Below are 26,928 nucleotides of genomic sequence, written 5' to 3'. Positions count from 1 at the left end.
AGCATTTGTAGTTACTTGTTTTTTTAGGACAGCTGCCATAGAACATTAGTGTTCAAACAAAAAAACAAACAAACAAAACAACAACAACAAAAAAATCCTGTGAAACATGACAGTCCACAGCTGTACTCTGAGTATAGAATGTCAGTTATTGCCATTGAGTGGTGTAAGAAGTGGTCTTTTATCAGAAATATCAATGTATTTTATTTTTGTTCAATTAAGAAAAGTATATTATGAAAATATTTTTTAAGGTTAAAAAGATCAGTTTTGGTACAAAAGATGCAGATACACTTGCATGTGTTTCTGATGTCTTGTTCTTGCCTTCTGGTGTGGTTCTGAACTTTTATGCAAATCCACATTATCTATCCTTTTTATTTAATAATTTCTGCAAATCTTAGTCATTTAACTGAGGCAAAGTCCTCAGTAATCTGGAAAGCTGTGAACAAAGAGTACATTAATCTGGGACACAGTGAGCCAGAAAGAACTCAGTGTAGGAAAAGAATGGGAAATACTGCTCATGCTAGGGAGGGTCTGGTGTTTGAGCTGTGCTTCAGTGATGCACGGATGTTCTGATAGGTGTCTTGTCGTGTCTATAAAATTCAGTCTAGTAAATCAGATTTGTTCAGAAGCTGCTCCCGGTTTAAATTGCCATTAGCACGTTTGTTGCAGGATCAGCCATCTCCCTGCCCCGCAGTTCCAGCACGATGCCTGCAGGGACACTTTAGTGAGCACATCAAAAGAAATTCGATCCTGCAGCCACTCCTGATCCCACCGGGATCTTGGGTGCACGGGTCTCTTATTAATCAAGAACCCAGCGCAGTATCTGTCCTGTTATAAACTGGAGCAAAGCTTCCCCTCACTCCACTCTCTTTCACGAGGTATTTGGGAAGATTTATTTTAAGTGCTCTCTAAGAAAACATTCAAGGAGCAAATTCTTCTTGTCAGTTATACTCCAAGGTTGTATGAGCTTTTTGTTCTCTGAGCCTTATCTAGGAGATTAGCAGCTCTTTAAAGACAAAACATCACTGCTGTCTCATGGCAAACACAGAGCAATTCAGCCCAAAGTAAATTATCACCCTGTCGGGTACCATGTGAAGAATGAATTGGGTTTTCTGTTTGTTGACTTCTAAAATTGATCAAGCACTAAGTAACCATTATCAGTGAAATGACCCATTTCTGTTAGGAAAAAAAGTAGCATTGAGGAAACAATTTGTACACTATTACATCTTCCATATATTTTAACTACCTTGTTTGTGTTAAACAAACTAGAGTAAATTAGACTGCCACTTTTTTTTTTCTCTATGTTTTATTTCCAAAAATACTTTGTTTAGTTAAGTGTCAGGCTGCTTGCTATTCACACTGAAGTTTGGGGGAAAATTCTCAACTTATCAAAAGCTTTGTCAGTGATTGCACTGATTTCAATTATTCTGATTTCAATTATATTTCAATGACTTACTTGAATATGTTCTCTCATCTAAGGCTATCTATGCTGCAAGTGTAGGACTCTATTTGGGGATTTCTGAGATTTTTCACTTCCAAAAATGTTCCATGAGTGTGTAAAAATACCTTCTAATCCTAGGAAAATGTTGATCTAAACATACCAAGACTACAGTCGCAAAACTGTTTTCACCTAAACCAACTGAGTTATCCATAGCATGTATTGCTTTTCTTTAGGACTGATATTGGGTTTTAATAAAACAAAGCAACAAGATTAACAACATTTTCCATGTGACAGAATACTTTTCTAGATATTTAGAGCACTGTCATTTTCATCTTTGGTGAATGTCCACGCACCACACTGTAGAATATTTAAGACACATAAAAAAAGTCAATTATATCATATTTATATATATATATGTATAAATATAAGTGTGTATATATATTTATAAAATAATAAAGATACAATCCTGACAAAAACGTGAAAAATAAACAAGATTAAAACCTTGAGGTTTTCTCAATTGCAAAATATTCTTTTCAAGTGGCCTAAAAATGGGAGAAACCTCCATTTAAAATAAACTTACAGCTTCCAAATTTCAAGGGGCAAGCATGTGCATCCATAGGAAAGTCTTCTAAATGCATGGGACATTCTGCTCTCACAGTCAATCTATAATGAATTAATGAGCAAAAGGACACATTTATTCTAGTTTCATAGAAATAGCAAATAGACTTCTATTAAGACACATAGCATAAGTACAGCACAGTATCTGTTATGTGATTAATTACAACTGGACCTGAATTGTCTGGCTGAGGGTGCAACTGCTCTGCCCCTCTGCCCTTCCTCATGGTCCATCAGAGGCATGCTCAGGCTTCTCATTTGGTGTGAGGATTAAAATCTATTAGCAACTGCAATTGCTTCCTTGCTGCCATCATTAAATTGGCCCACTCTGGATGCTCAGACATTTGCTGAAATCATTTCATTGCTATCAGCTTGAGTGCAAACATGTTTCTCAATAAAAGAGGTTAAATGAGCTAAAACAGTCACATACCACACATCAGCAGAGAATGAACAGTAATACTTGAAGAGTAGGCTGAAGATTGCATTGAGGCACTTGCAAAGGTGAGGAAATAGGAATGGTTATGATCAAAAGAAGAGACACATGTGAACAATGTGCTGCCAAGATAGTGTTCCTGTGGATTAAATCCCTAACAGCTGAGCACTTAGAAAGACAAGAAAAATCGACCTGGACTTGTGTAGCTACCAGCCAAGATGATTCTACTTTAGTCTAGCCAGTCTTGAAAGATATTGCACAATAAATTGAACATCCCAAATGCCTGGAGAATTTGTTTTCTCCAAACGCTTGTGCTGATTTTAAAAAACATCTTTAAATTTCTTAAAGAAAACTCAGTGGTTTCATTTATGTGCTAAGTTATCCATCTTGGCTTGAAGTCAACAGAGTCCCTTTATACCTTGTTTTGATTCCATGGGAGACATAAAGGGGGGATGTGCAGCTCTCTAGAGACAACATACCCTTTTTTTCATTATTTAATTTGTAGGTTTTTAATCCAGAATGTTTGCATGACTGTATATCATCTTTTTTTCAAAAGGATTTATTTAACTCCTCAAACAACTGGACAGCTGAAGTTCAGTTATCCATGAAGAGAATAATATATTTCCAATGAATGCTGTCAGCACAAAAATAATTTTTTCTCCTAACTTTCTGAATGCTTTAATCAATGGAAAAAGAAATGTCTATTTTTATGCCGTCATGCTTTATAATCCCAAGCACAAGAAATATTAAGAATGATCAATGAATTCTGTGTGCATCTGTTAGTTCTTAGAATCTGCTTCCTATATGATCCAAAGATTAAAGACCCTTGCACACAGTTTAGGAGTACAGATTACACTAAACTTTCAGGCTTTATTATACTTGCTGATGGAATCCTTGAAAGCAATGCCAAATCAAGATTCTCTGCAAACTGATGGGTTCCTAATACCGTAAGAACCTTTTTAAAATCAAGCATTAGGACGCATCCAGGGACTGTAGAGGTAGCACAGCAGGAGAGGAAAAATAAACACTGCAAACAGCTCTGTTTGTCCATCATCCCAAGGCCTATTGTGAAAATAATTATTAAGCAGTAATCAAATAATGCTCAAAAAGGAACCAGTTTTCTATCTGGAAAATATGCTTGCACAGGTTAAATTGTAAAACAAAATGAAGGATGTAATATTTTAGGGCTCACCTCATTGTGTATAGCAACGTCCCATCCTCTGTGATTCGTAATAGTTTATTTGGCATTGTCATGTTATGAGCCACTGACTTCTTTCCATTGTGGAAAAAGGTATCAGGAGTCCAAATTTTGCTGGCCATTAAATTATTTAACCGGAGAACAGTCATAGGTCCTTTGAATTTTAATCTCTCATCTTTCCAGCTTTGGCGGAAAAATACATCTATAGTGTATTCCTACATTAATTCAGAAAAGAAGGGAAACACTTATGATGTCATATGTTGCAATATGAGAACTTGAAAAGTATGTTCTTACCATTCCCTAGAAGCAAGATGACTATTAATGAAATTAATCATTATCAGAAGTTTATTTTCTGTATTACTTACAATGTACCTGAAGCTGGTTCTTAAACAGTTACAGCATCATTGCTGTGTTCAACACAATAAACATCAGGAAATATTTCAAAAGTTGCCCATGAGTTAGATATAATAAAATGGAAACAAAATAATTAACCCTTTTCCCACTTGATTTGTAATTTCAAGCCGCAGATAGGTGGTCAGCATGTGTGGCACAGGAAATGAGTCAGAGTAAAATAAGACTTGTGAGGCAGGGTCTTAATACAGCCTTCTGTTCTAAATGTCTCGTCAGCATAAACTGGCAATCAACCTGCAGAAAGTTCACAGTTCACTGAAATTCTATTGGTGAAATGTGGAATGGTTCATGGGTGAAGTGGTTGGGCTACAAAGAGCAGGAGCTGAGGGCACCTTTGGGCCAGGAGTGACAGTCTGACTGCACAGGGACTGGGCTGGGGGGGCGCAAGCAGTGGCTGACTCATGGCCGTGGGGACAACCCAAATAACCAACACTCACTATGAAATGAAAGAAATATTTGTGACAAAGCAACAGGAACGAAGTTAAGAGGGAGAGATGTTTTATGTGTAATATTCCAACATATAGATGGGGTAAAAATGTGAAAAACCGTGAATGCAGCATAGTACAGCATTTCCCATGGGAAAATTCCATCCTCACGTGGAAGTTCAGCATTGGATCACCCTGCCCCTTCCATCTTTGATATTGTGATAAACATCAAAAGCAGTTATCCAATGTGGTTCTGAGTTACTCTGAATGAGACTTTTGGCTGAGAAATGGAACCTTTGCTGAGATCTCCTGCAAATGGAGGTGCCAAATCCTGGAACAGAGAGAGCTCCTGTGCGTGAGGGCACACAGAGCTATAAGGAATACAGCTGTCCTGAAAAACATGATAGTAAAGGGGAACATTCTGGAAGGAGCATGCAAAATGTCTCCACAGCAAATTCCTTCAGATTTGTGTTTTTTCATTTTAACAACCACCAACACTCCATACAACGTAAGCACATTTGAGCTTACAAGGTTTATTCCTTGTGTAACTATTAGCAAGAAAGAATGGTGATTCTTACTGATGTGTGTTTTTCCTGCTTTTAGGGTATGAAATGCCTGAGTAATTTTTTTTCTTTTACATGGAAATGTAGTTACATGGGTTGTTCTAATTTTGGGACGTTTGGCGGATTTTTAAATTAGATTTTATTTATATCCCAGACCTGTGAATCATTTTTGTACATACTTAGTTGTATTTCCATTTTTTTAATCACTTGCTCAGTGAACTGCTGAAGCCTGAGTTTATTCAGCTTCAGTGAAAGCAGTTTGCACTTATAACCAATTATTTGCTTCAGAATTTTGCTGGGTCATGGCCTTAGGTTGAATTGTGACCAAATCCTGTCCCAGCTGTGCAGTAGAGTAGGAGAGAAGGAGGTGTAGGAGACAGTATCCATCATTAAAATTTTGGATTTCCTCCATGTTTTACTAGCACCAAAGAAAATTTTCTCCTACACACATGGGAAAGGTAAAAGACATGCCCAGAAGGTGACATCATTTCAGCGTGCAAGCCATTCCCTTTTTCTCTTTCAGCTGCAAAGGGGTGAGTGGGAGGTGGTACAGGTTGAGAAAAGAGAGTCTGGTTTTTCACTTCATACAAGCATAAGGTTCATTTGTTGGAAAAGGACAAGGAGTCAGAAAGATTTGATAAGGGTCCTGACAGCATGAGATAAAATTCAATTAAAAAGTAGCTGAGAGGTCATGCCTGGCACAGAATCTTTCCCTATCCCAGGACATCTCACCATACAGAGTGAATTAATTTTGGCTGAGATATCTCAGCTCCTCAACTTTCTCTACCCACTTAAGCATGTGCAATAATTCTCCTCAAATGAATCCTGACAGACAGCTGATCTTTAGAGCCATCAGATATTCTGATTGGGGCTTTTTTTCTACAGCAGAGGGGCATACAGAACAGGGGAGCAGAAGGATTTTCTCTAGACTATGTACAATAGCAATGCTCTGTGCAGATGCAAGAGTGAGGTGGAATTTGGAATAAATTCTCCACAGCACAGACTCTTCATTCCACAATACGCAGGTTAAAAACAAGATTTCTATCTGAACTTGGAATAAATTTTATGGTATTTTATGGAATATTTATAACACTTTGACTTAAATGTTCTCTAGTTTACTCTTCCAATGTTTCTCCCTGGAGATTGTTTATTCACAGGGTAGACCACTCTGTGGTCTGCATGAGGTTCTGTATAGGAAGACAGTAAGGCAAATAATCATTCTCCGAAAAGCTTACTGTACAGGAAAACTGGGAATGAAGGTTTACTAGAAAAAAATTCTGTCTTTCTGAAGAAGTTAATTTTGAAACACTTCTTATTCCAAATAATACACATCAAAAATTTTCACAAAAATGACAGTTTGCATGAGAACAGCCAGGTATCTGTTGTTCAGTTCAATCCACCATGTAAGTATGTCTGAAAACCTGCAAACACGCTGAAATGATGTCACTTTGCAGGTTTTCAGGCATGTCCTTTATCTTTCCCATGCCTGAAAACCTGCAAAGCTCTTCCAAAAATGATGATTTTAAAAAAAAAATGCTTTTCTCCCATATAACTTCATTTACAAGGAAAAGAACAAGCCAAGACAATCTCTTTATAGAACAACAGGTTACGTCCATGCTGCTCTTAGAGGAGTGTATTGAGAGTGGGCAGGAGCACCCTGATTGTCCATGGAGGTGCCTCCCTGCATGCTGCAAACCTCAAATGGCTGAGGTGTGCTGGCACTCAGGGTGGCTGTGCCTTCCCAACACTCAGGGGGAGCTGGAGGAGCCCCAGCCCAGGCTCAGGCTCAGCTCATCCCCCCCGTGCCTGCCCAAAGCCTCCCACAGCCCAGCCCAGGCTGCACATGGGGAGCAGGGCAGCCCCAGCTGAGGTGTCCAACCTGTCTGTGCTCAGAGCACTCTGCACCAAGCGTGCAGTGAAGCCCAGATAGACTCTGGGCTCTGGCAAACTCTCCAATTTATCTTTCTGTCTCTGCTTTCACACCTAGTTCCTCAAGCAAAGGTTTAACATGAGTGGGCTGCACACACGTTACTTTTTATGGGAGGTGAGTAGGAGTTTTACACTAAATACTTTTCTGTGAATTCTTTAGTTTTCAAAATATATGAACACCTGCCTCTGTGTTTCTTGGTCACACATTTTATTAAGAGGATGATGAATTCTTTCTCTTGTTTAAATGACTGAAAAACAGGAGTCAACATGGTATGGGTATCATAGCATTTATATGTTTAACTGTACTTTTATAAGTATTGCCTTCCAAGCAATCAAAAAATGGTTATTTTTTGATTGCTTGGAATGAATTTTCTCTTCAGAAAATTCACTTAGAAAAATGAACTGTCTTGAAAAAGTTACTTGTTACTTTTGCTGGTTTTCTATTCCTTAATGTTGTTTTGAGTAGTCAGAAACTTGTAATAACCTGGTGTTTAAGGCTTAGCTACATTTTTAGTTCAAATTAAGCAGCTGATAATTTTGTAATCAGAAATGGAACTTGTTCCCTTACCTCTACTTATTCTTTCTTTTTTTTTCCTTGAATCTTTCTTTTGCTACGTGTATTTAGCTAAACGTAGCCAGCTACAAGTTTGAATTGCTTTCATTTCTTCATTTAGATCAACAAGGATGTTTCTAGCATTCATCCTAATACAGCACTCAGCAGACACTGGTGGCTGCAGACCAGGCTTTACCCCTCTCAATAACCACCTACTTGTGCAAACTTCATTCATATGGAAAATTTTAAGTACCTTATCCATATTTCTACACAACTCTTGGTATCTCTTAAGACCAGGGCTCACAACATCTTCATTCAGTTTTCTGAACATCTCCATTCCCTGCAGTTATCTGGCAATTTGATTTTAATATTCATTCCGTAAAGCAGCGACACTAATTCTCTCATTAATCTTCTCTTTTTAGCAGCCAAGATCTAGGAAAGTCACTTTCCATTGATCAGTAGCTTTTAATATAAAAATACAGGTTAGACTGTACAGATGTCACACCATAGGCATAAGTGTTAATTGCATTTTAAGATGATGATCTTTCTTGGCAAATTGGATCAGTGATGTGCCAGCAAGGACCTCAGCAATCACTCTCAGAAGAATACAGGTCCAAACCCTAATGCATTCCATAATGTATTATGTAGCAAATATAAAGACACATTATTAAAGTCACTGAGACTTCTAATTTCAGGGCACTTAAATGCAGTCATAGCAGCAGGAATGGCAGCACAGAAAACCTGATGGCATCTTCAAATCAGGGGCTCAAAGAGAGCCCAGCCTTAAAGGGGGTAAATAAGTTATTGCACAGATCTTTTATCCTCCAAATTAAAAAGTCAAGAGAAAATGAGTGCTGTAGAAATACAGGCCGTCACTTACCATATCATGGTCTGAGACAGGCCCAAAGCTGGTGACGAAGATGTCAGTCTTGACTTCAGTTACACGCTCTGGTGAAGCAGGAAATAAGGACAGTGAGTGTCTATAAACAGCCTTCATTAGATCTAACCACTACCAATTTTCACAATAAATAGAGAAATTATTGGCTTTGATTAGCCATTCTGAAATTGGTCTGCAATACAATCCTGAGAATTTACTGCAGAAGTAATTTCACAGTCAATATTGTCAGCAATATTGGGGGGTTTTTTTATAGTTTTTCCACAGAACTTTTTGAGGTACAGCAGCTGCAGTGGAAACAGTTCTACTGTTGTGGAAATCTTTTCATTCTTTGACTGATAAATCTTCCTATCTGATACCATAAGCAGTGCTGAATATTGTACACAGTACTGTAATATCTCATTGGATTCTCAGTTTCTGGGCAAGCTAAAATAAGATCTCTAATAATTAACCCTGGGTTTGTGAGTTATGTATCTTGTATTGAGACCAAGAACACAGAAGAAAAAGAGAAAATACATTATGGTGTATACAAACATGAATTATACTTTATTGGTATGAGGTAGAAATGGCTCTATTACCCATTACTTCAACAAACAAAAAGGAGTTAAACTTTTCCAAATAAACATTAGCTAAGCTTCCCTTCTGGAATCAGCTGTGTAAATGTTTTCAGAACGTGAGCTCTTCAGTCCTATAGGCCTAAATGATAGATTAGTACAAATAATACTTCAGGAATGTGTAACATGTACATGACACAGATTATATGCATATGTGCATCATAGAGCTGGACCTCTCCATGATTTCCAGGATGTCCATTTTCCCCATGCACAGTGAAATTGGATATTTCAGAAGAAACCAGTGATTTTAGTGGTCACAAGTGCTGAGATGCCTTAACTGGTCACCACCAGTTAAGAAAGAAAGATCTCAAGAAAGAGGTCAAACATCTGGCTTCTCTATTTGGACTGGCAAAAGAAATTTTGAGAAACACCAAAGCTGAACTTCCCCCTTCCTCTCCTCTCCCTCTGCACACACACACAGGATCAGTCACTTCTGAGCATGCTGGTATTTTCTAGGGCACACAGAGCAAAATATTCACCCAGGATGCCATATATCACAGTAACCCTGGTGAATTAAATGCAGCTGCAGGGAGTAACACCACCTGGACCAGGAATCCAAGCAGTGCTGAGTGCAGTAACCCCATCAGCTTCCCAAAGTTGTGGTCATTTAGGTCTGAATGCATTTACTATTGTCTCCACAAACCAGCATAGGGGTTTCAGTGGAAATTTCAAACATGGAACAAGTGATAACATTTCTGAAATAACTTTCAAAAATAAATAAATTGAGAAATCTGAAATGTTAAAAGTAATCCTAAAGAAAGCACGACAGTAAATGTATAGTATGCAGACCTGCAGTAGACAAAAATTTCCCAAGACTAAGATACATATATGTAGCTATCTGTATAACGTTATTTAAATAGTGCAAAATAATTAATTAAATTATTCCAAAATAATTATTAAATTTAATGAAAAATTTAACACAACCATCTGATTTCAAAAGACTGGACTGTTTATATACAATTTGTTCCATCTGACAAGAAAATTCTGACTGAAGGGAAGAAAATGAACTCAAGATTAAGCAGCCAGTTACACTATCCATTTGTGTATCTGTGCAAAAGTTCTAATGAGAATCAGTGTTTCACAATGCTCATTCAGGTCTTTCACTTTCATTCAAAAAGTGTGCAACTTCTAAAGATATAAAAATGGAAAGTTTCCTATAAATAGCTAGTATAGACACAATAAAATATGTCCTTTTGTGAGACAGCAAAAATCAAAAGGTAATATTAGAATTGATTCTACTGTTGGTCTAGGAATGCAGTTGATGGAACCATACTCTGTTAATAAATTAATGCAAAAATTAGGTGATATCAAAAGTAATCATCAGGACTCATTAAAATGGTCACATTTCCAATTTATTATTCAAAATCAAGGAAAGTAAAATACTGTGATGTGGCTGAACTGCTCTATATGATAAAATTAATATATTATTATTACAAATAATATATTACTTTTATTCTTTATATCTGTGACTGAGAGGTGTACAAAATACAATTACTACTGAAGAAAGTACTGGATAGGTGAAATTTCCTCCTTAGGTGTCCAGTTGAATTAATACGTGACCTCATAGTTATTTACAGTCTTTTTAATTGACTTAAAGAAATGTCAGTATTTTCTTGACACCTATTTGTCTCTGGACTTAAACTCATGGTGAGAATTTGACTTTCTGGAACTGAAAGAGGCATATGGTTGTTCACTTGGCTTGGCAGGGAAGGATTCTGTCCTTCAGCCCATCCCTGTCGCAGAAGCTCAGGGGGCTCAGTTCAGTTCAGGCCCTGTGGGAACAGAGGGCAGGAAAAGGACAGGGAGATCCCACAGGGTCCAGTAAAACTCTGCTGAAGGGACTCCAGCTGTGCAGTCACCTTTCCTTAGGACTGAGAAACCGACACCATCCTGAAACCTATCAGCCTGTCACATACTGAAACATCAATCTCAAATGGTTTTAAAGCTCTTTCACCCTTGTTCCTCACCCCTCTTGTCCTCTTTCCTTTGGGAGAGAGATGATTCTAGAAGCTCTTCAAACACAAAGAGATGCTGAGTCCCTTAAAGGTCTGAAATCTGAGCAAGGTTCTATTTGATATAATTCAGCTGGTTTGCCTGCACAAACACAGAATATGCTCTTTGAATCAGCAGCATATCATGTTATACTATCATCAATTCTGGCTTTGGGAGACATGTAGTCATGGAAGAGAGGCTGAGGCTTAAGAAAACCACTTGAGGACACAAAATGGAATCCTCAGACTTTTGCACTATGAAGGAAGATTTCCAAGGGAGTGAAAAAATAAGTGATGCTTTTTATCTCTGTATAATGTTGAAAATAATTTAGGTGGCACATAAATCACCTAAAAATTAGAAAATTCAGATTGTGAATTCAGATGAGATTGTTATCTTCACACTGATTACACTTTTGCAGTGCCCCTAATCCTCTCAAATGCAGATAAACCAATGTACAGCCCACCAAATTTTTTTCTTTCATGTGTGCCTCACTTTCAAGACCAATGAAAAAGTGTGTATCAAAGCACAGAAAAAGATTAGCCACTCCAAAGCCATATGGAAGTTTTGAAATTTTTGTTTACTGTTTCACTAATTAGATGATTCAACTGTGCTTAGTTAAGTGCTTCAGAAGTTCTGAGTCACTCCTGCACAGGACATGTGTTTACTAATACAGTTGAGCTATATATATATATTTAGAATCAAGGTTATCCATGTTCAATTTGCATCTTGATTACCATGGGAAGGCTCAAATTGGGCTTCAAATGCTCAGAATGCTTTTTTACAGGAACCACAAATCCTGAGCTGGATTCAAAACCTTCACAGTATTCCTGAGAACTGGATAAAAGTCTTATTGACCAAACCAGGCTCAGGTCAGGAGCTGACTGGATTGCTGAAGAGAAATCCAGCAGCTCTAAAGATGCATAACTGTCTCTTGACTATGACATCTGTCTCAAGAACCAGGAGTGAGTAATGTAGGGATATCTGTAGAACATGTAACAATTTCAGTAAAAAGCCCTCAGGAAATTAATAATGACTTACTGGCTTGATTATGAGGCAACCACAGGGTCCAAGCAGTTACTGAGCAGCAGAAAAGCAGCTGAGCACCACACCCAGACACTGGAATTCAGCTTTGGGCAATGGATCCAGGTACAGCTATGAAAGCCCCAGTCAACCTCAACTGCTGTAATTTTACTGTTTACAAACAATATGTTTTGATAACGATGCTAGACTAGCGTAAACTCAAAATTAGTAACAATAAATATTTTGATTTAAACTCCCAGGGATCTCGTTATTGCTAGAATTGTGACTGGATTATAAACTGAGAACAAAATAAGAAATACAGATTTATTTTAACAGCAGGAAATAAGCCTATTTATCAGGAGAGACCATACATGAAATATTTCCCTTTATGATCTGCCAGTATTTGAGCACAAGGTTTATTTGAATTGCACATTTTGGTGGTTGAAGTTAATTCCATTTTTTGGTAATGCACTTGTTCTTCCTGTATGTCTCATGTCTGTCTGTGCTATAATTATTTATATGGAGGAGACATTTCCTCTGGCTTTGAATGAAAGGAATTGTGATACCTGTATGCTTAGACTAATCAGCCCAGCTGTGTCCTGTGAGGTGTTTTGGTTGAAGAACAACAACAAATGCACTCACAGGAATTTTGTGCTGCTGCATTAGTAAGAGTAGAGACCAAAAGGGAGAGCTGTGCTGTGATCAGCCACTGCAGTCTGTGCTGAGGTCACTGGGACCTGCACATGCCAATTAACAGCTCAAAGCTGCTCACATCCTTCCTACCTCCCCACTCTTGTATTGAATCTATTTTCCTAGGGTTTTCTAAGGTTTTTTACAATGGTCTTTACATTAATCTGGTGCCTACAGAGTGGAAAAAAAGACCAAAATCAGCCCCCTCAATTTTACAAAGTCAAGTGTAGCATCTGGTCCTCCTTTACTTATGTGTATAATATGTAGAATAATGTGTAGGGGTGAGGTCTTTTCATTTAGAGTGGAATCATTTAAGTTTAACTTTTTATTATGCATACAAACAAAACCCTTATTTTCCCTAAATTTTATATTAGCTCAGATATGTAAAAATCCAACAATTTCCATTGGGACCTCAATAGCCAAGAGGAAATGTATGTTTATACAAAGTGTTCTCATACAACTGAAACTTAAAATCTAATTCACATAATACCATGAGGTTCATTTCCTCATCCCTTCCACTCTGTGGAAGTAATGAATTGCCTGAGACTGACTGACATTCCACTTAAGGACAGCCCCACTCAATCTTGATAAGCATCACACAGGAGCCATCCACAAATATCTTTTACTGACAGCATAAGATAAGTATAATTCTGTCCAATACTCAAGTTGATAATCTACTTGGGGTGATCTACTGAGCATTCAACCCAACAGTAAAACCAAATTTAATTCAGGAAGATTCTGGTCTGTCAAATCAAACTCACTGTTGTTTGTTCTGTATTAACCTTTCTACTACAAAATCCCTTTCAAAGGGATAAGCCACATTTACCTTTATTCTGATTTAAAAGGTCTCAGAGCGTGTGGTATCCTTTAGTTTTAGGGAGATGAGATGAAAATGGTAAAAGTCTTAGAAAATCTGTAGCTGCCCCTGATTTCATGTAAATGAATCTCATCACCAAATACAACCTGCCCTAAGCAAGTCTTCCCCATCTCCCTGTGGCACTTCAAACCTGGTAGAATAACTTATTTTTTCCACCCTTTTTTATTGCTCTTCAATTTTTTTACCTCCCACTCTAGCCACAGTGCATTACTAGGAGAGATCACTAGAGACTGAAATGAATTTTGCTTCTTATTACTGTTTGATCCTTTGGTTTTTCAAGGACTGTGTATTTGAATAGAGATCAGCATCTTTATTATTTAGGCATTTTTGATCACCTCTAGTTCTACAGTCCAGGCAGTTTCCACAGAAAATTATGCCATTACCTCAGTGACTTCCCTCTGTTTTTGCCTCTAATGTCTGACATGATTTCCTCTTTTCAGCTTCAATATGTTACTCTCTGAAAATCCTCCTCCTTGCTTTTTGTAAATGATTATCCTCTCATAGAGTCAATAGGTGTCCTCCAGTATCATTCACAACATTTTTACATTCATTTTGGAAGTTCTGTTTTCCATGCATAAATAACTTAATGTAACTATTTGTTCATGGTTATGGATGGATACAACAGATGCTATTTCCTAGCAGTGTCTGCCTAAGTGACTAAGACCACATATGAAGGAGGCAAAACAAGTAAATAACGTAATTTGTATCAATAATTATTGATAAGAAGTGCAAATGTGCTAATTCATAATATGGTGTTGCATGCTCTTTTTAAAAATAGTCACACTAATTTTACCAATGATGCCATTTTTTGAATTAAAAGCATATTCAATCACTATAATTTTTCCCTGTGGGTCACCAGCTCCACTGTATAATATTCTGGTTATAATATTCTGGTTAATGAGAAATAATTCTTTCTTTCCCCCTTGTTTAATGGCAAACTGCTCAGTGGTTCTCATTTAACTTCAGATATGGCCTTCTTGGGTTATCTGATGGTACTTTCCATTCCCATAGTCCTTATGGAGCATATATGACTTTTCCCTTTTGAAGTAATACCTCAAAAAAAGATGCAAAAAAAGGCAAGGGCAGAGTTAATTGTAATCTAGTACTTATTCTGTGCATGCTGAAAGAGTGATGCAAAATTCAACACCCCTAAATTTTTCCTTACCTTAATGCTCCACCTTTTACCCTGGCTTTCCCATGAATACATAGAATAGCTGCTACAATGAAATGTACAAAATGAATCTTTGGGATGAGATTTCTCCAGCAGGTTGTTCTTGGCTTCATGGTGCCTCACTGGCTACACCAGAACACTTCTACCAAACAGTAAAACTGTTCACAACACTGACAGGATGTTTGCAAACTTGGGATTGAGAAATATCATCATGTTTATTTCAAAAAGGATTAATTTACCTCTCTAAATAAGTAGAACCAAGATCAAGATCCAATCCCTTTCACAATTCATTACAATTTTTCAGTAACTAAATATAGCATTTCATCACTGAATTCTTCATACACATAATGGCAAGGATGAAAACCACATAACCTTACTGAAGGAACTACCATTTACCTTTTATTCCATAGGCAAGAAAGAGAGAAATTGGTTTATTTTCTGTTTCTGTGGGTGTACAGATTTGAAAACCTGCACTACAGGAGGAGAGGTCGTACTGGGATAACCAGAGTTTTCTGCAATGTGCCCTTTTCATTAAGAGACTGCACCAGGCATTGTTTTACCTGAGCTTCTGGTTCTCAGAAGGCATAGAAAGAATAGAATAGACAGTTTTGGATGATTGGAAGAGTGCTCTAATGCACTCAGGGATAGACAGATGTAAACTGTGCCTAACAGCATGAAATTTATCAACATAACATTTAATGAGGTTCTCTGGCCTCTTAAATTTTCCGATAGCTACGCCACAGCTAAAATGGAAGGAATCCATTTTAGAGCTAATTCTATATATCTAAAAATATTGTTACATTGGTAGATTTCTTTACTTTTGCTTCAGAGTGGATAAAAATTGTGTTCTGATCAAAATATTTAACAAGAAGCCATCACTGATGTTGGGAAGAAAAATGAAACCACTGCTTTTCCATGCATTTTAAAATTTCCAGTATCAAATCATGCTATGATGGAAGACTACTGAACTTCCAACTCCAAAATCCATGCTATATTTTATATATTGGTTTAAATTTGTCACTGAATATTTTTATGCATGGAACACTTCAGAATACATTTCGCCATTATACCAAGAATCTAACTTAGCTGTCAAAATTGAGTCATCCTGAGGTTCTTGACTCACATTTAGATACCTTAGAAAAAAGGTTTTGAAGATGTGAATTTCCACACCCTTTATTATAAGTTGCTCTCAGGACTGAAAACATCAGCCTAGGTATTTGTCCCTAGTTTTTGAAATCTATACATTTTCAATAATGCCTTATTCAATAGTCAAAAGAGTTTATCTGCTTCTTACTATACTTGATTCCAAACATTAATTTACTGCTCACAATTTAATCAGATGTGGGATTTGTTTTTTAAAGCCACGGGACTCTTCTTTCTAGTGTTCAAAGCTGACAAACATAAGAGAGAAATTTGCTGAACTGACACCATGAAAATATAGTATACTTTGCAGAAGGAAAATTGTCAATTCAAGGTTCTTGGTTACAGGCAGGAACAGGCAACACAATCCAAAAAGGAAGGATGCAAAGATTATTTAAATTTCTCTAACCCTTAGTTAAACTACCCCAATCCTTCCTTCTCTCCATCCCATATTTCCCATCACTCATTGTTGCTTTCAAAAGCCATGCACATTGCCATTTAACTTTGTGAAGAGGTTAATTTCATTTCTGTCAGAAGTAACTTTTAACTGGACGATTCTTTCATGAGTAGACCTGCATTCAGAAACATCTATATGAAGACACAGACATAGGAGCTGATACTGATATGCTTAGTTCTCTAAATTGTAATCCAGAGAGTGAGAGAAAATCCTTTCCCTGCATCCCCCTCTGTTTTCCCTTCTAGTATCTGTTAAAAACATCATAATAGCTATAAAACTCATATAAGAAACCATCACATGCTCAGATTTTTCATGACTCAGTTTACAATCTCATTTATTTATTGCCTTCTGTGTTTTATTTACTGCGATAGAGTAGCTGACTGAACTCTACAGTTCCATTAAACAAAGAATAAAGGAACATTTATCTACCCTAGGTCAAGGGTTCACAAGAAAGCAGGCAATAACACTGGTAGATAAAAATAAAAAATTACTCTTATTTTGTTGTCTATTACCTGAAGTGGCACACAAAGATTTATACACCAGGACATTTTTAAATGTGGTAATTAATACTTTTTAATCAGAATTTTATCTTTAGCCATTCCTCAGAATCAGTGAAGTCAATTTATTGAAGGGCCTGGCTCACAATTCAAGAACAGTTGCAGGATGGCAGCCTCCAACCACAGCATAACCTTACACTTAATTACCTTCCATTTCATCCAGAGGAGATGACAGAAGAATTCTTAATATAATATCCCCTTATATTGCAGTTCCTCTGAGAGTGAGTACAGGAAAACACTCTGAACTATATTTCGTGGGATGGGTTGCTCTTTTTTATTTTATTTGAAGAGTCCAAAAGGAAAACAGAAATAGGATGTCTGAAAGAAGTAAAGCCAACCTCTCCATGCACTGGAAATAATAGATTTGTGCTTGTCCATTTAGAATTTCCATGTTTGTGAACAGTAAGCTTTTAAGACCCAATTTTGGGACCATGTCACACTAGAACAAATCAAAGACTGAACACAGAGATGTTGATGAAGACCAGGTTTTGTAACAACGCTTTTATAAAGACATAATTGCTATGTGGTTTTATGCCTTTCTCTGGATTCAGCACCAAGAGCAGAGGAAGGAAGACGTTTTTATCAAACTGTGAAGAAAAAATGTTACAGAAAGAAATCCTTACATAACTAAGTAGGGAAAAAATCTTAAAAACTTCTCTGAGACAATCTGCTAGAATAGATTGATACTTTCGCTTTTAAAAAAACAAATCCTCATGAAAATAGTCATAGATATATGAGGCCTATTCAGGCCTCATTCATCAACTTGTCATTTGTCAGGTCACAGGTTGTATTTTTTATCTTCTATTCTTTATACATTCAAAGTTTTATTACCCATTGAGAGGCCTTCTTGAATTGTGAACCATTTTCTTCTTTTAGGTTTATGTGTGAGAAAACCAAGTATGCAAAAGCCAGGGAAAGCTTGGATTTGGGGGGAAAAAAAGCTAAATATCAGCATTGGTTTATGTGTATATATAAACAGAATTAAAAGAAGTATAGCATGGAAAAAATAATAATGTTTTAACTGTTTTTATCTATCATGTAACATTGAAAATCATAATACAACACACCTCCCAGTCCTGGTCTCAAGCGGTTGTCGTAGCCATCCAGAAGGCGATCCAATATTCTGGTGAACACTGTGGTGTTGTCCTTAAGTTCATCTTGTGATGAGGTTTGTCCGTAGCTGAAATACACAACAATTAACACTGAAAAACAGTAATCCACCAATAACCTTAGAAAAAAGTAATTCCAAAATCCATTTAATCTCGCTCATACAGGTTTAGGGTCACATAACCTCCTCTGTGTAACAAGATTTAATGCTTTGTAGCATTCTTGCATGTTTATATTTTCTCCTTCAATTCTAAGATTTTTAGAATCATAAAAAATCAGTGCCCCTCCATAAATGGTGAAAAAAATAGAATGCCAGTTCCTAATGTTTCTCTCATTACTCCTTAATGTTTATAAGGTGCTAATATGTGTTTTCCTCAGAAAAATGCTCATTTGTCAGCAGAGTAGTGTGTTCAATTCATAATAGCTCTAAATGGTTTGCATGCAAAGAAAGATACAGTAATTTAGAACACTGACAAGTACTGACAAAAATAGACATATCTTCTTTTAAATACAGAAGTAGATTGAGTGAGTGTACATTTTCATAGATCGAGATGTAATTTTGCTTTTATTTCTCATTTTCCTCTAGCAGTTAACATTTGGAGGAATATCTCCATCCCTGCCTTTCAAATACGTAACAAAACCATCTGTTGATATGAAAATCTCTTGTGTCTATAAATCTTTCCTTATAGATCCCTATGTATATCTCTAACTCAGTCAAAGGTCCTGAAATTTTACTTGAAGAAGGATAAAATTAAAGCTCTTTGAACTCAGCTACCAAAATCTTGCTTCCATCAATACAAATCAGAATGAAATCCTTAGGCTTAATGGTTTCTGTCTGCTGTAGATGACACCAGAATCAACCTTTTTCTTAAATCTGAGACCTTTACCTAATACCCTGTCACAGATGATTCCCTTAATCATAGATTACACTTGTCTTAAATCCTAACCCAGCAGCAGTTTTTCATTCACTGCTGGGAAGACTTCCATTGCAAACACGTGGAGTCATTGGGGACAAAAGCAAGAGTGCTGCTTTTCAAAACATCATTTTATTGCACACATTACTGCTGAACTGGAGCAACAGTGCAGCACCAGACACTTTGCTGAGGATCAGGTTTAGTGACAGAAGTGACTCTTCCACTGGCCAGCCCGTTTCCTGTTTGGGGTACATGGCCCTGCCAGCCCTTCCTGCTGTAACCACTAAAGACCCTCTCGGCAGGAATATGGTACACAAAATGATCAGGTTCTGCTAAAATACCTATGAAATGCTTTTTCTGTGAGCTGCATCAGTCAGACATCCTTTGTGCACCCCACACTTGTGTTCCACTTGGATCAAATACAGAGGGAAGGAGGAAGGATACCCTGTATGTAGGCACCTGGAAGTGCTTCCAGGTTAATTTTGCAGAACAGGTTTGAGTATTTAATACTACAAATTTAGATCAGTTTCAGGACTGACATCCACAGGAGTCCTAACAATTTTTGGTTTATTTCTATAGGGTGGGATGTTTTAATGCATATAAATCATTATTTCTAATGAAAAAGCAAAATACCTAACAGTTTTTAAAAAATAGTATTAATTTCTTCTAACAATATCATACAACTTCATTTAATAAAAAGTAGGTTGATTTCTATTTATTGATCATGCCTAAAACTGAATTTTAAGTCACAGACAATATTTTTTATGCTTCCTCTATGTTATCAAATAACAAGTTCTGCTGTCTCTAGCAAGCATTTTATCTTTTAAAGGATCTTTCCTCATACACCTTCCCCGGAATTTCAACACATGACCTTTAGTGGATGAAATTTTACATTAACACTCATTGTCAGGAAAAAAGCTGCTCTTCATACATATCTCAAGGATAGCAGAAGGTCATCAGTATTAAGGTGGAAAAAGGATACAGAACCACTTCAGAAATGTTAATGGGAAATAAATGAGGATGTTTGTGAGAGGCAGCAGGAAGATGGGCTGCAGGCAGTGCAGTTGTGCCCCACTCCCAGGTGGAAGTCCCATTCCTCAGTGCCCTCACCTGCTCTTCCCACCATCTTAGCCAAGGTAAAAGCACTGTGAGGTTTAACTGACATGGGCACAACAGGGAGATTCTGAGCATTTGTGTGTGTATGGAGTAGCTGTAACTCCAGAGGGATTGTGATTTTTCATTCAAAACACACATATTAAAATAGTCCTATTTGCTGGGCTTTTTTATGATAACAGGAGTGACATGGGAAGACTGTGTTTCTGTAAAAAAGACACCTTACCTAATTTATTAGTTGTGTTTTATCATAAAGCACTAACAGCACTCCAGAGGGAAAGAAAGGCAACTGACAATGACAAAATGGCTTGAAACCCAGATCTACTTCATGTAAGGTGTGCACATTTTGAAGAAAAAATTACTGCATGCAATTGTGTTTTCACATTAAACCCCAGTCTCATAAAAAACTGTGCACGGACTCCATCTACAGGTCATTATATTCCTGACACACCATTGGATTTCTAAACTCTGGTCCAATGTGCTTTAATTCTCACATTAACAATGCACATGCACCCATTACAGCTACAATAAATGTATGTACACCAATATATGTGCAAATATCTATAGAATAAATGAGTTTTCACAAAATTCTCTAGCTATGTCAGATGAAGCATTTCAGGAATGCTTCAAATCTTAATATATTATAAAATTAAAAGTTTTTTTCCTAAAAGATTATTTGATATAGCAGCTGTTCTATGAATCACCCATTCTTATTTGTTTTTAAGGAAATGTTTGTGCAGATGAACCTTTGTCCATTACCACTCCACACAAATTTAAAATATTCAAGGCAGTTAGAAAAGAAGTTTCTCTAGAACTGTGAATGCATAAGAAGACACTGTGGAGATTAAGGCACAAATAGATCTTTTAGAGATCACTATTGACAATAAAAATATTCTACTGCTTTCTGGTCATTAGGTAACATCATTGACAAGCACATTAATGTTTTTTATAATACAAAAATACATCTGAGAGTCTTCTTAAATGTCTTCACTGAGTTTTGAATTGCAGGCAGCACTTCAAGCATATTCCAAACTGCTTTATAGTCTCTGCTAATAGTTGTTTGATGAGGTGTTGTACGGTTACAGATTTTTCTTAATACTAACATTATTTTTAGATTATGATTTCACCAAAAATTCCACAAATACTCAGTGCAGAATGGTCTTTCAATCATAACTGTCATGGGCTTTGAGCTTACAAATTCTTCTTCATGCAAGCAGTCCCCCTTCAGCAGGAAGGTCTACTTCAGATTTTCAATACAACTACTGAGTTAGCACACAGTCCTGACTGACAAAGTTAAATTATGCCTCTGCTTGCAGTCACAATAAAGTTACTGAAAGCACTTAAATTAGATTAAAAATAACCCTTTATTATACTTTTCTCCCCTCTGAAGAAATTTGTATTTCTGATTAGTCATTATATAAGAACAGAAAAAATTGCACAGGTGTTTAAGAGGTAGATTAGTTTCAATTTGTTTTCAGAAAGCTTTTGCTTATTCTCATCACCATATTGAACAAAGAAGTTTCCCGCAAACAAACTAGTTTTCTTTTGAACTTCACTTAGATTAGTCCCACTTATGTGGGACTTGAACAGGGATTAACTTCCCCCAATACACTTAGTGGTAGTGCAGCCCATGCAGTATTTGTCTTATGCTGCAACATTAAATTAAAGGCTCCTAAAATATGTTGGTGCATTAAAAAATATCTCCCCACCTTCTTTCAGTAAGTGCATTCAGGAGGAGGCTCCAGGCCCAGAGGCAGTCACAAAGCACCAGGAATCTCTTCATGGTGGACTCTGGAACTAGAAGGAAAATAACCATTAACATCCCCCACACTAAAACAGGTATTAGGTAAAAAAATCTGACATTGGAAACTTCTGCAGAGTAATGTGATGTCAGACAATGACCTCACAAGAGTAGAGCTGATGCCATTCTGAATAAGGGTGCATGGCCTTGGCTGCTCTCCTGGTTACCTTTTACTTTTAGACCCACAGACCCAGGATGGAGTTTATTTTGTGGTCAGGGTGTATTCTTTATGCATTACTCTTGAACTTTAGCAAAAACAGTTACAAGTAAAAGCTGCTGTCCCCAAACTCTGTGGCAATTCTTATTCAGTTTCCCCCTGGGTTGAAAGTGTGTCAAGGCACCTCCATTGCATTTCCAGATAACCAAGTGTAATTGCCATTTTTGTTTGACTTGAAGCAGCCTGAGCCCTTCCAAGCCTCTGGGAAGGTGTCACAATATGGTTGTGTGATTGAGGAGAGTGGTGCTTTCCTCACAACCACTGCTCTGCTTTGATGAGATGGAAGCAACTTTCTTCTAGAGATACAACAATCCACCTCTTCCCTTAAATACAGCATCAGAAAAGGACTAAAATGAGCAGATTCTAACTATGATCTGCTGCTACATAGGCTCACTTTAGGGCTAAAGGACACAATTCATAATGAAACCATGTGCTGACAACCTACACACTATCTCTCTCCTAAATCTCTACCAGTCTCTGAATGCTGCTAGGAAATGTTTCTGCATTAGCAGCCTTCTCCTCCTCTCCAAACATCTCCTGTACTCTCTCCAGACTTTACTGAGTTACTCTCAGTTTACCTTTGAGCAAGAAGTAACAGACTCAGAAAGTTTCTCCTGCTTTCTAATAAACTATAAAATAAAAAGTTAGCTGATATTTGTGGCATCAGTGCTGCAGATTCAACTAACTGCCCAGGAGATGTTGCAGGTCCCTTTACATAGCAATTCAAAGTGTGCTGGAATACAGTCCATTTTTAGGATTCATTACATAAATAAGGTTAACAAATACGAAGCCTGTATTGGAATTGGAGGGGTTTTTGCGTGCCTGAGAAAATGAAGCACTGTACATAGAAATGTTGTTGTAGCTTTAAATAAAGCTCCCTCAATTCACTGCACACTCTCAGGGACAATTTAAATCAATAAAACACCGTTACAAAGTGGTATGTGAGCAATGAGATATAATTAATGCGTTTATAGCCAGATGATCGGCAGATATGCATTGAATGGGGCTGAGCTAATCTGACTGGAGAGGAACGAGCTGGCTGTGGCAGGAAAGTGTGGATAAAGATCTTCAGGGACGACACTGCATCCTAACTTGCCCTGGTCAGCCCCTTTACAAAGGGAAAGACAACATCTGTGGCTTCAAAAATCACCTTTCCCCGGTCCTGCCAACTTCTGCCTTTGCAAAAGGCTCCTCGAGATGAAGAAGGGAAAGTGAATTATTCTCAACTATTTTGATCTGTTGAGCTTCACGCTCGCTCCCCTTCTCCCAACACCACCCCCTGCTTCGATAAACCCATCCAGGCACAATAAATCCCGAAGAAGGAAAGTTTCTTGCAGCTGGAAAAAGCAAATGTTAATTATGGCTTTGAATGAGCGTTAGAGCCCAGCAGCCCCCGGCCTCCCCTGCCCGCACCGCCTGAGAAACCAGCGCCGGTTCTCCCATTCAAAATGGGAGCAAGAGCCACGCTTTGGGAGCGTTTCAGCAGCGCCCACTGGAAAAAAAAAGAAAAAAAAAAAAAAAGAAAAAAAAAAAAGGGGGGGGGCACGACTCAGAACAAAATCGGGGGTAAAAGGGGGGCATTTGATGCATTTTGACTCACTGCGAGAGATTTGCTCCTCTCGGAGGATTAAAGCGAGACTTGTTTTCCTCCCGGCATTTCAACTTTGCATCCCCCGGCCCGGAGCATCCACCCCTCCCACCGCGCCCGCGGGAGGGAAAAACCCAAACCCAAAACCCAAACCCCTTCTGCGAGGGACCGGCGGAAATCAGTCCGCGCTAAAAAATAAATAAATAAGAGAACTGACAATGCCCATCGATCGCTGCGGATTTTCAAGCTGGAGGGATAGAGGAAAAAAAAAAAAAAAAAAATCCCCCCGATCCGGCGGTACCTGCGGACGGAGAGCAGAGGAGCCGCCCGCGCACGGTGCCCGCAGCCGGGAGCGCCCGGAGCGCTGCGGGCGCGTGTCCGTGTGTGTCCGTGTGTCCGTGTGTGTCCGTGTGTCCGTGTGTGTCCGTGTGTGCCCGGGGGTGCCCGGGGGTGCGAGCCAGCAGCCGCCCTTACCGGAGCCCTCGGGCGCGGGTCCGCGGCGCCGCTGCCCTGCCGGGTGCCCGCCCGCCGGCGCGGAGGCTGCGCGGCTCCGGCTCCGCCGCTCACTCCGCCTCGGCCATCGCCGCCGCTGCTCCGCTCCGCTCCTCCGCGCTCGGCACCCGAATTTCTCTTCCCAATATTCCGACCGCCGCTATACAACAAAAGCTTTCTCTTTACCAAGACAGTAGTAATACGTCCCAGGGTAAACCGGATGTGAAATAGGCTGTGACTTCATGCCAGAGAGATTTTATTTTAGAAAGGAAGGTGGTACCAAGCTCTCATCTAGAGACCAATCCGCCCATTTTTTATATGCAGCACAATTTAACTTCCAGTGCTCTCGCCCTAATCCCTTTCTCTCTGGCTGCAGCCTCAAATCCTTCTACAATCTGCAGCATTATTATTACTGGGGGGGAGGCTGCGCGACCGGGGGAGGCTGCGCTGAGCATCTTTAGACACTCGCAGTTTACAAAACAGTCTATTTTAAGGGTCGTACATTAAAAATATAACCGATCTGCGTTAGCGTTCAACCTTTGCTCGACTATTTAGTCGCGGCATAAATATGAATGAAGGCTGGCCAGGGGTGTAGAGGATGCAGCACTACGCGCGTGTGCCTATAGACTGTGTGTACCTATAGGGACCAGGCGGCAGACCACGGCTCTAGGCAGGCAGACGGGCACAGAGATGCTGTGCAATACTAATTAAACACAGGTAACACGCATTTTGGGCGAGCCCCGTAGGAGATCAGCGGCAGGAGCAGGCGCCTCTTCCCCACTTCCACACGCCTGTAGCGGGCAGGCACCGCGTTGCCCGGCGCGGTCCCGGGGCTCGGCCAGGCTGTGCTCGGGGGCTGCCAGCCCCTGCCCGCTGTCCCGCTGTCCCGCTGTCCCGCTGTCCCTCGGGGCCCCGCCGGGCATCGGAGCCGGGACATTCCCGGCAGAGCCCGCGGAGCGCCCGCTCGGTCCCACGGCCGGGGAGCTGCGGGAGCCCCGCGGAGAGCGCGGTGCTGCCCTGCCTGCTCTGCCTTGCCCTGCCTGCTCTGCCTGCTCTGCTCTGCCTGCTCTGCTCTGCCTGCCCTGCCCTGCCCTGCCCTGCCCTGCCCTGCCTGCTCTGCCCTGCCTGCCCTGCCCTGCCCTGCCTGCTCTGCCGTGCCCTGCCCTGCCTGCCCTCCCCTGCCCTGCCCCAGCCGTGGGACAGTGGGGGCACACAGTGCTGCCCCGCACCAGTGTCACTTTAACCCCACGCACACCTCCTCCCTCGGATGGGAGCGAGCCCGGCAGTTGTGCGGAGAGCAAGGGGAAAGTTGGATCATCAGGTCCGGGGAGGTGCCGGAGTGCGGGGAGCGCGGGCAGCGCTCACCTGCCCAGCTCAGGCTGCCGTGCCCTCAGCTTTATTTAGCTCGAGGCGCCTCTCACGGCTCCAAGCCTTCTGCAGAGGGATCAGGCTCTGCTGCCACGAGCACGGCGCGGTCAGCTGTCCTTGCTCTGGTTAATGGAAAGATAAAATGAAGTCCTTCGTCAACAGTAGCTCTTCCTTATAAAGCACTACCAGCATCTGTGAGGGGAAAAATTTTTTCCTTATATCATATGCACCTACTGGATTTGAAATACCATCTGCTTTCCCTCTTCTCCTTTCAACGCCATCACTGATTCAGTTTCTCTTCCTTCCTATGATGCTGCTCCAAGGAAGATCAAAATCCATAGATCTTGTCAGAGATAACCTGAAATGATATCTTATATTACATTTAAGCTATCTGTTGCAGCTTTATCCAGATTTTTAAATGAAATATTGCACATTCTGTGCATTCTCATGAAATGCATTATCTGTTTGAAACAGCACAAGAAGGTTTTGATTTGACCCAAGAAACCAATGACATTCATAGCTAAGGCTGGCAATCATTTCCAAGGTGGCAGTCATTTTGGATAAGTGCCTGATATAACAGTCCAAACACTGCAATGATTTTCCTAAGCACAAGGAAAACTGAAATTTTGTTTATCAAAGTCCCCTGGTGTACCAAGTTACCCAGTCATTATGATCAGCACTGAATAGCCACAGGTTATTTTAAAAGCTTGCAATGGACTTTGTGCTTAGTTTCTTGGCATTTCCAATGTGGTTCATCTCATTTTGATTCAAGGCTGTTAGCAGTGCACAGAAAAGTAGGGAACAGAAAAACCTACTCACTTCCCAAGGAAATGATAAGTAGGAACTTTTCAAATCACTGTTGCATAGACGAAGTCTTGGTGGCTAGAGGGATTTTTTTCAGATATGCGACATTTTCACCTTCATTTGCTCTTAGCTAACACAATTTACTGGTTTTGTTCTTCCACTGAAGTACAAGAGAGCTTTGCTTAAGCAACAAGTAAATCAAGGTAAACTCAGCTGAGTTTACAAAAACACCAGAATGAATTTTTATTGAAGTACTTGGATATTTTGTGACTGTAAAACCACTGAGATCCCTTCCCCTGTCAATAAGGCATTAATTGCATTCTTAAAATGACTTTAAACTATTTTTTCTAGATTAATTATATATATTTACAAAAGTAATTAAATATTCAACGGAGCTTTGATATTTCGTTTTGTCCTTCATTATTCATGAACAAGGAGGTTGTAAGTATATTTGCTCTGTATTTGTCATAGGCAGCTGGACAGAGAGATGGGCTGAAAGGTGGGTGACTGAATGGACAGGGATTCATGTACCTCTGTGCACTAAAA

At 39.2% G+C, this 26,928-nt stretch overlaps 1 protein-coding gene across 3 annotated transcripts in view; it reads right to left on the bottom strand.

The window, feature by feature from the left end:
* GABRA1 (gamma-aminobutyric acid type A receptor subunit alpha1) overlaps nt 1-24,578 on the bottom strand; it is a 39,254-nt gene extending 14,676 nt beyond the window's left edge. The window contains exons 1-6 of one of the 3 annotated variants that reach the window (XM_058034500.1): nt 24,193-24,578; nt 21,822-21,909; nt 18,046-18,158; nt 8,446-8,513; nt 3,679-3,899; nt 2,019-2,101 (exon numbers count right to left, since the gene is read on the bottom strand). In XM_058034500.1, coding sequence (XP_057890483.1) covers nt 2,019-2,101; nt 3,679-3,899; nt 8,446-8,513; nt 18,046-18,158; nt 21,822-21,895 — 559 coding nt within the window. In that variant the 5' untranslated portion in view covers nt 21,896-21,909; nt 24,193-24,578. Of the gene's footprint in view, nt 1-2,018; nt 2,102-3,678; nt 3,900-8,445; nt 8,514-18,045; nt 18,159-21,821; nt 21,910-23,730; nt 23,750-24,019; nt 24,160-24,192 lie in introns of those variants that run through there. The other 2 variants (XM_058034501.1, XM_058034503.1) reach the window with 2 other exon arrangements.
* Nucleotides 24,579-26,928: the final 2,350 nt, after the last annotated feature.

The sequence above is a fragment of the Melospiza georgiana genome, chromosome 15, assembly GCF_028018845.1.
Source record: "Melospiza georgiana isolate bMelGeo1 chromosome 15, bMelGeo1.pri, whole genome shotgun sequence".
NCBI classification, from domain to species: Eukaryota; Metazoa; Chordata; class Aves; order Passeriformes; family Passerellidae; genus Melospiza; species Melospiza georgiana.
The sequence above is the reverse complement of the archived record's forward strand: the minus strand, read 5'-3'. Positions and strand labels throughout refer to the sequence as shown.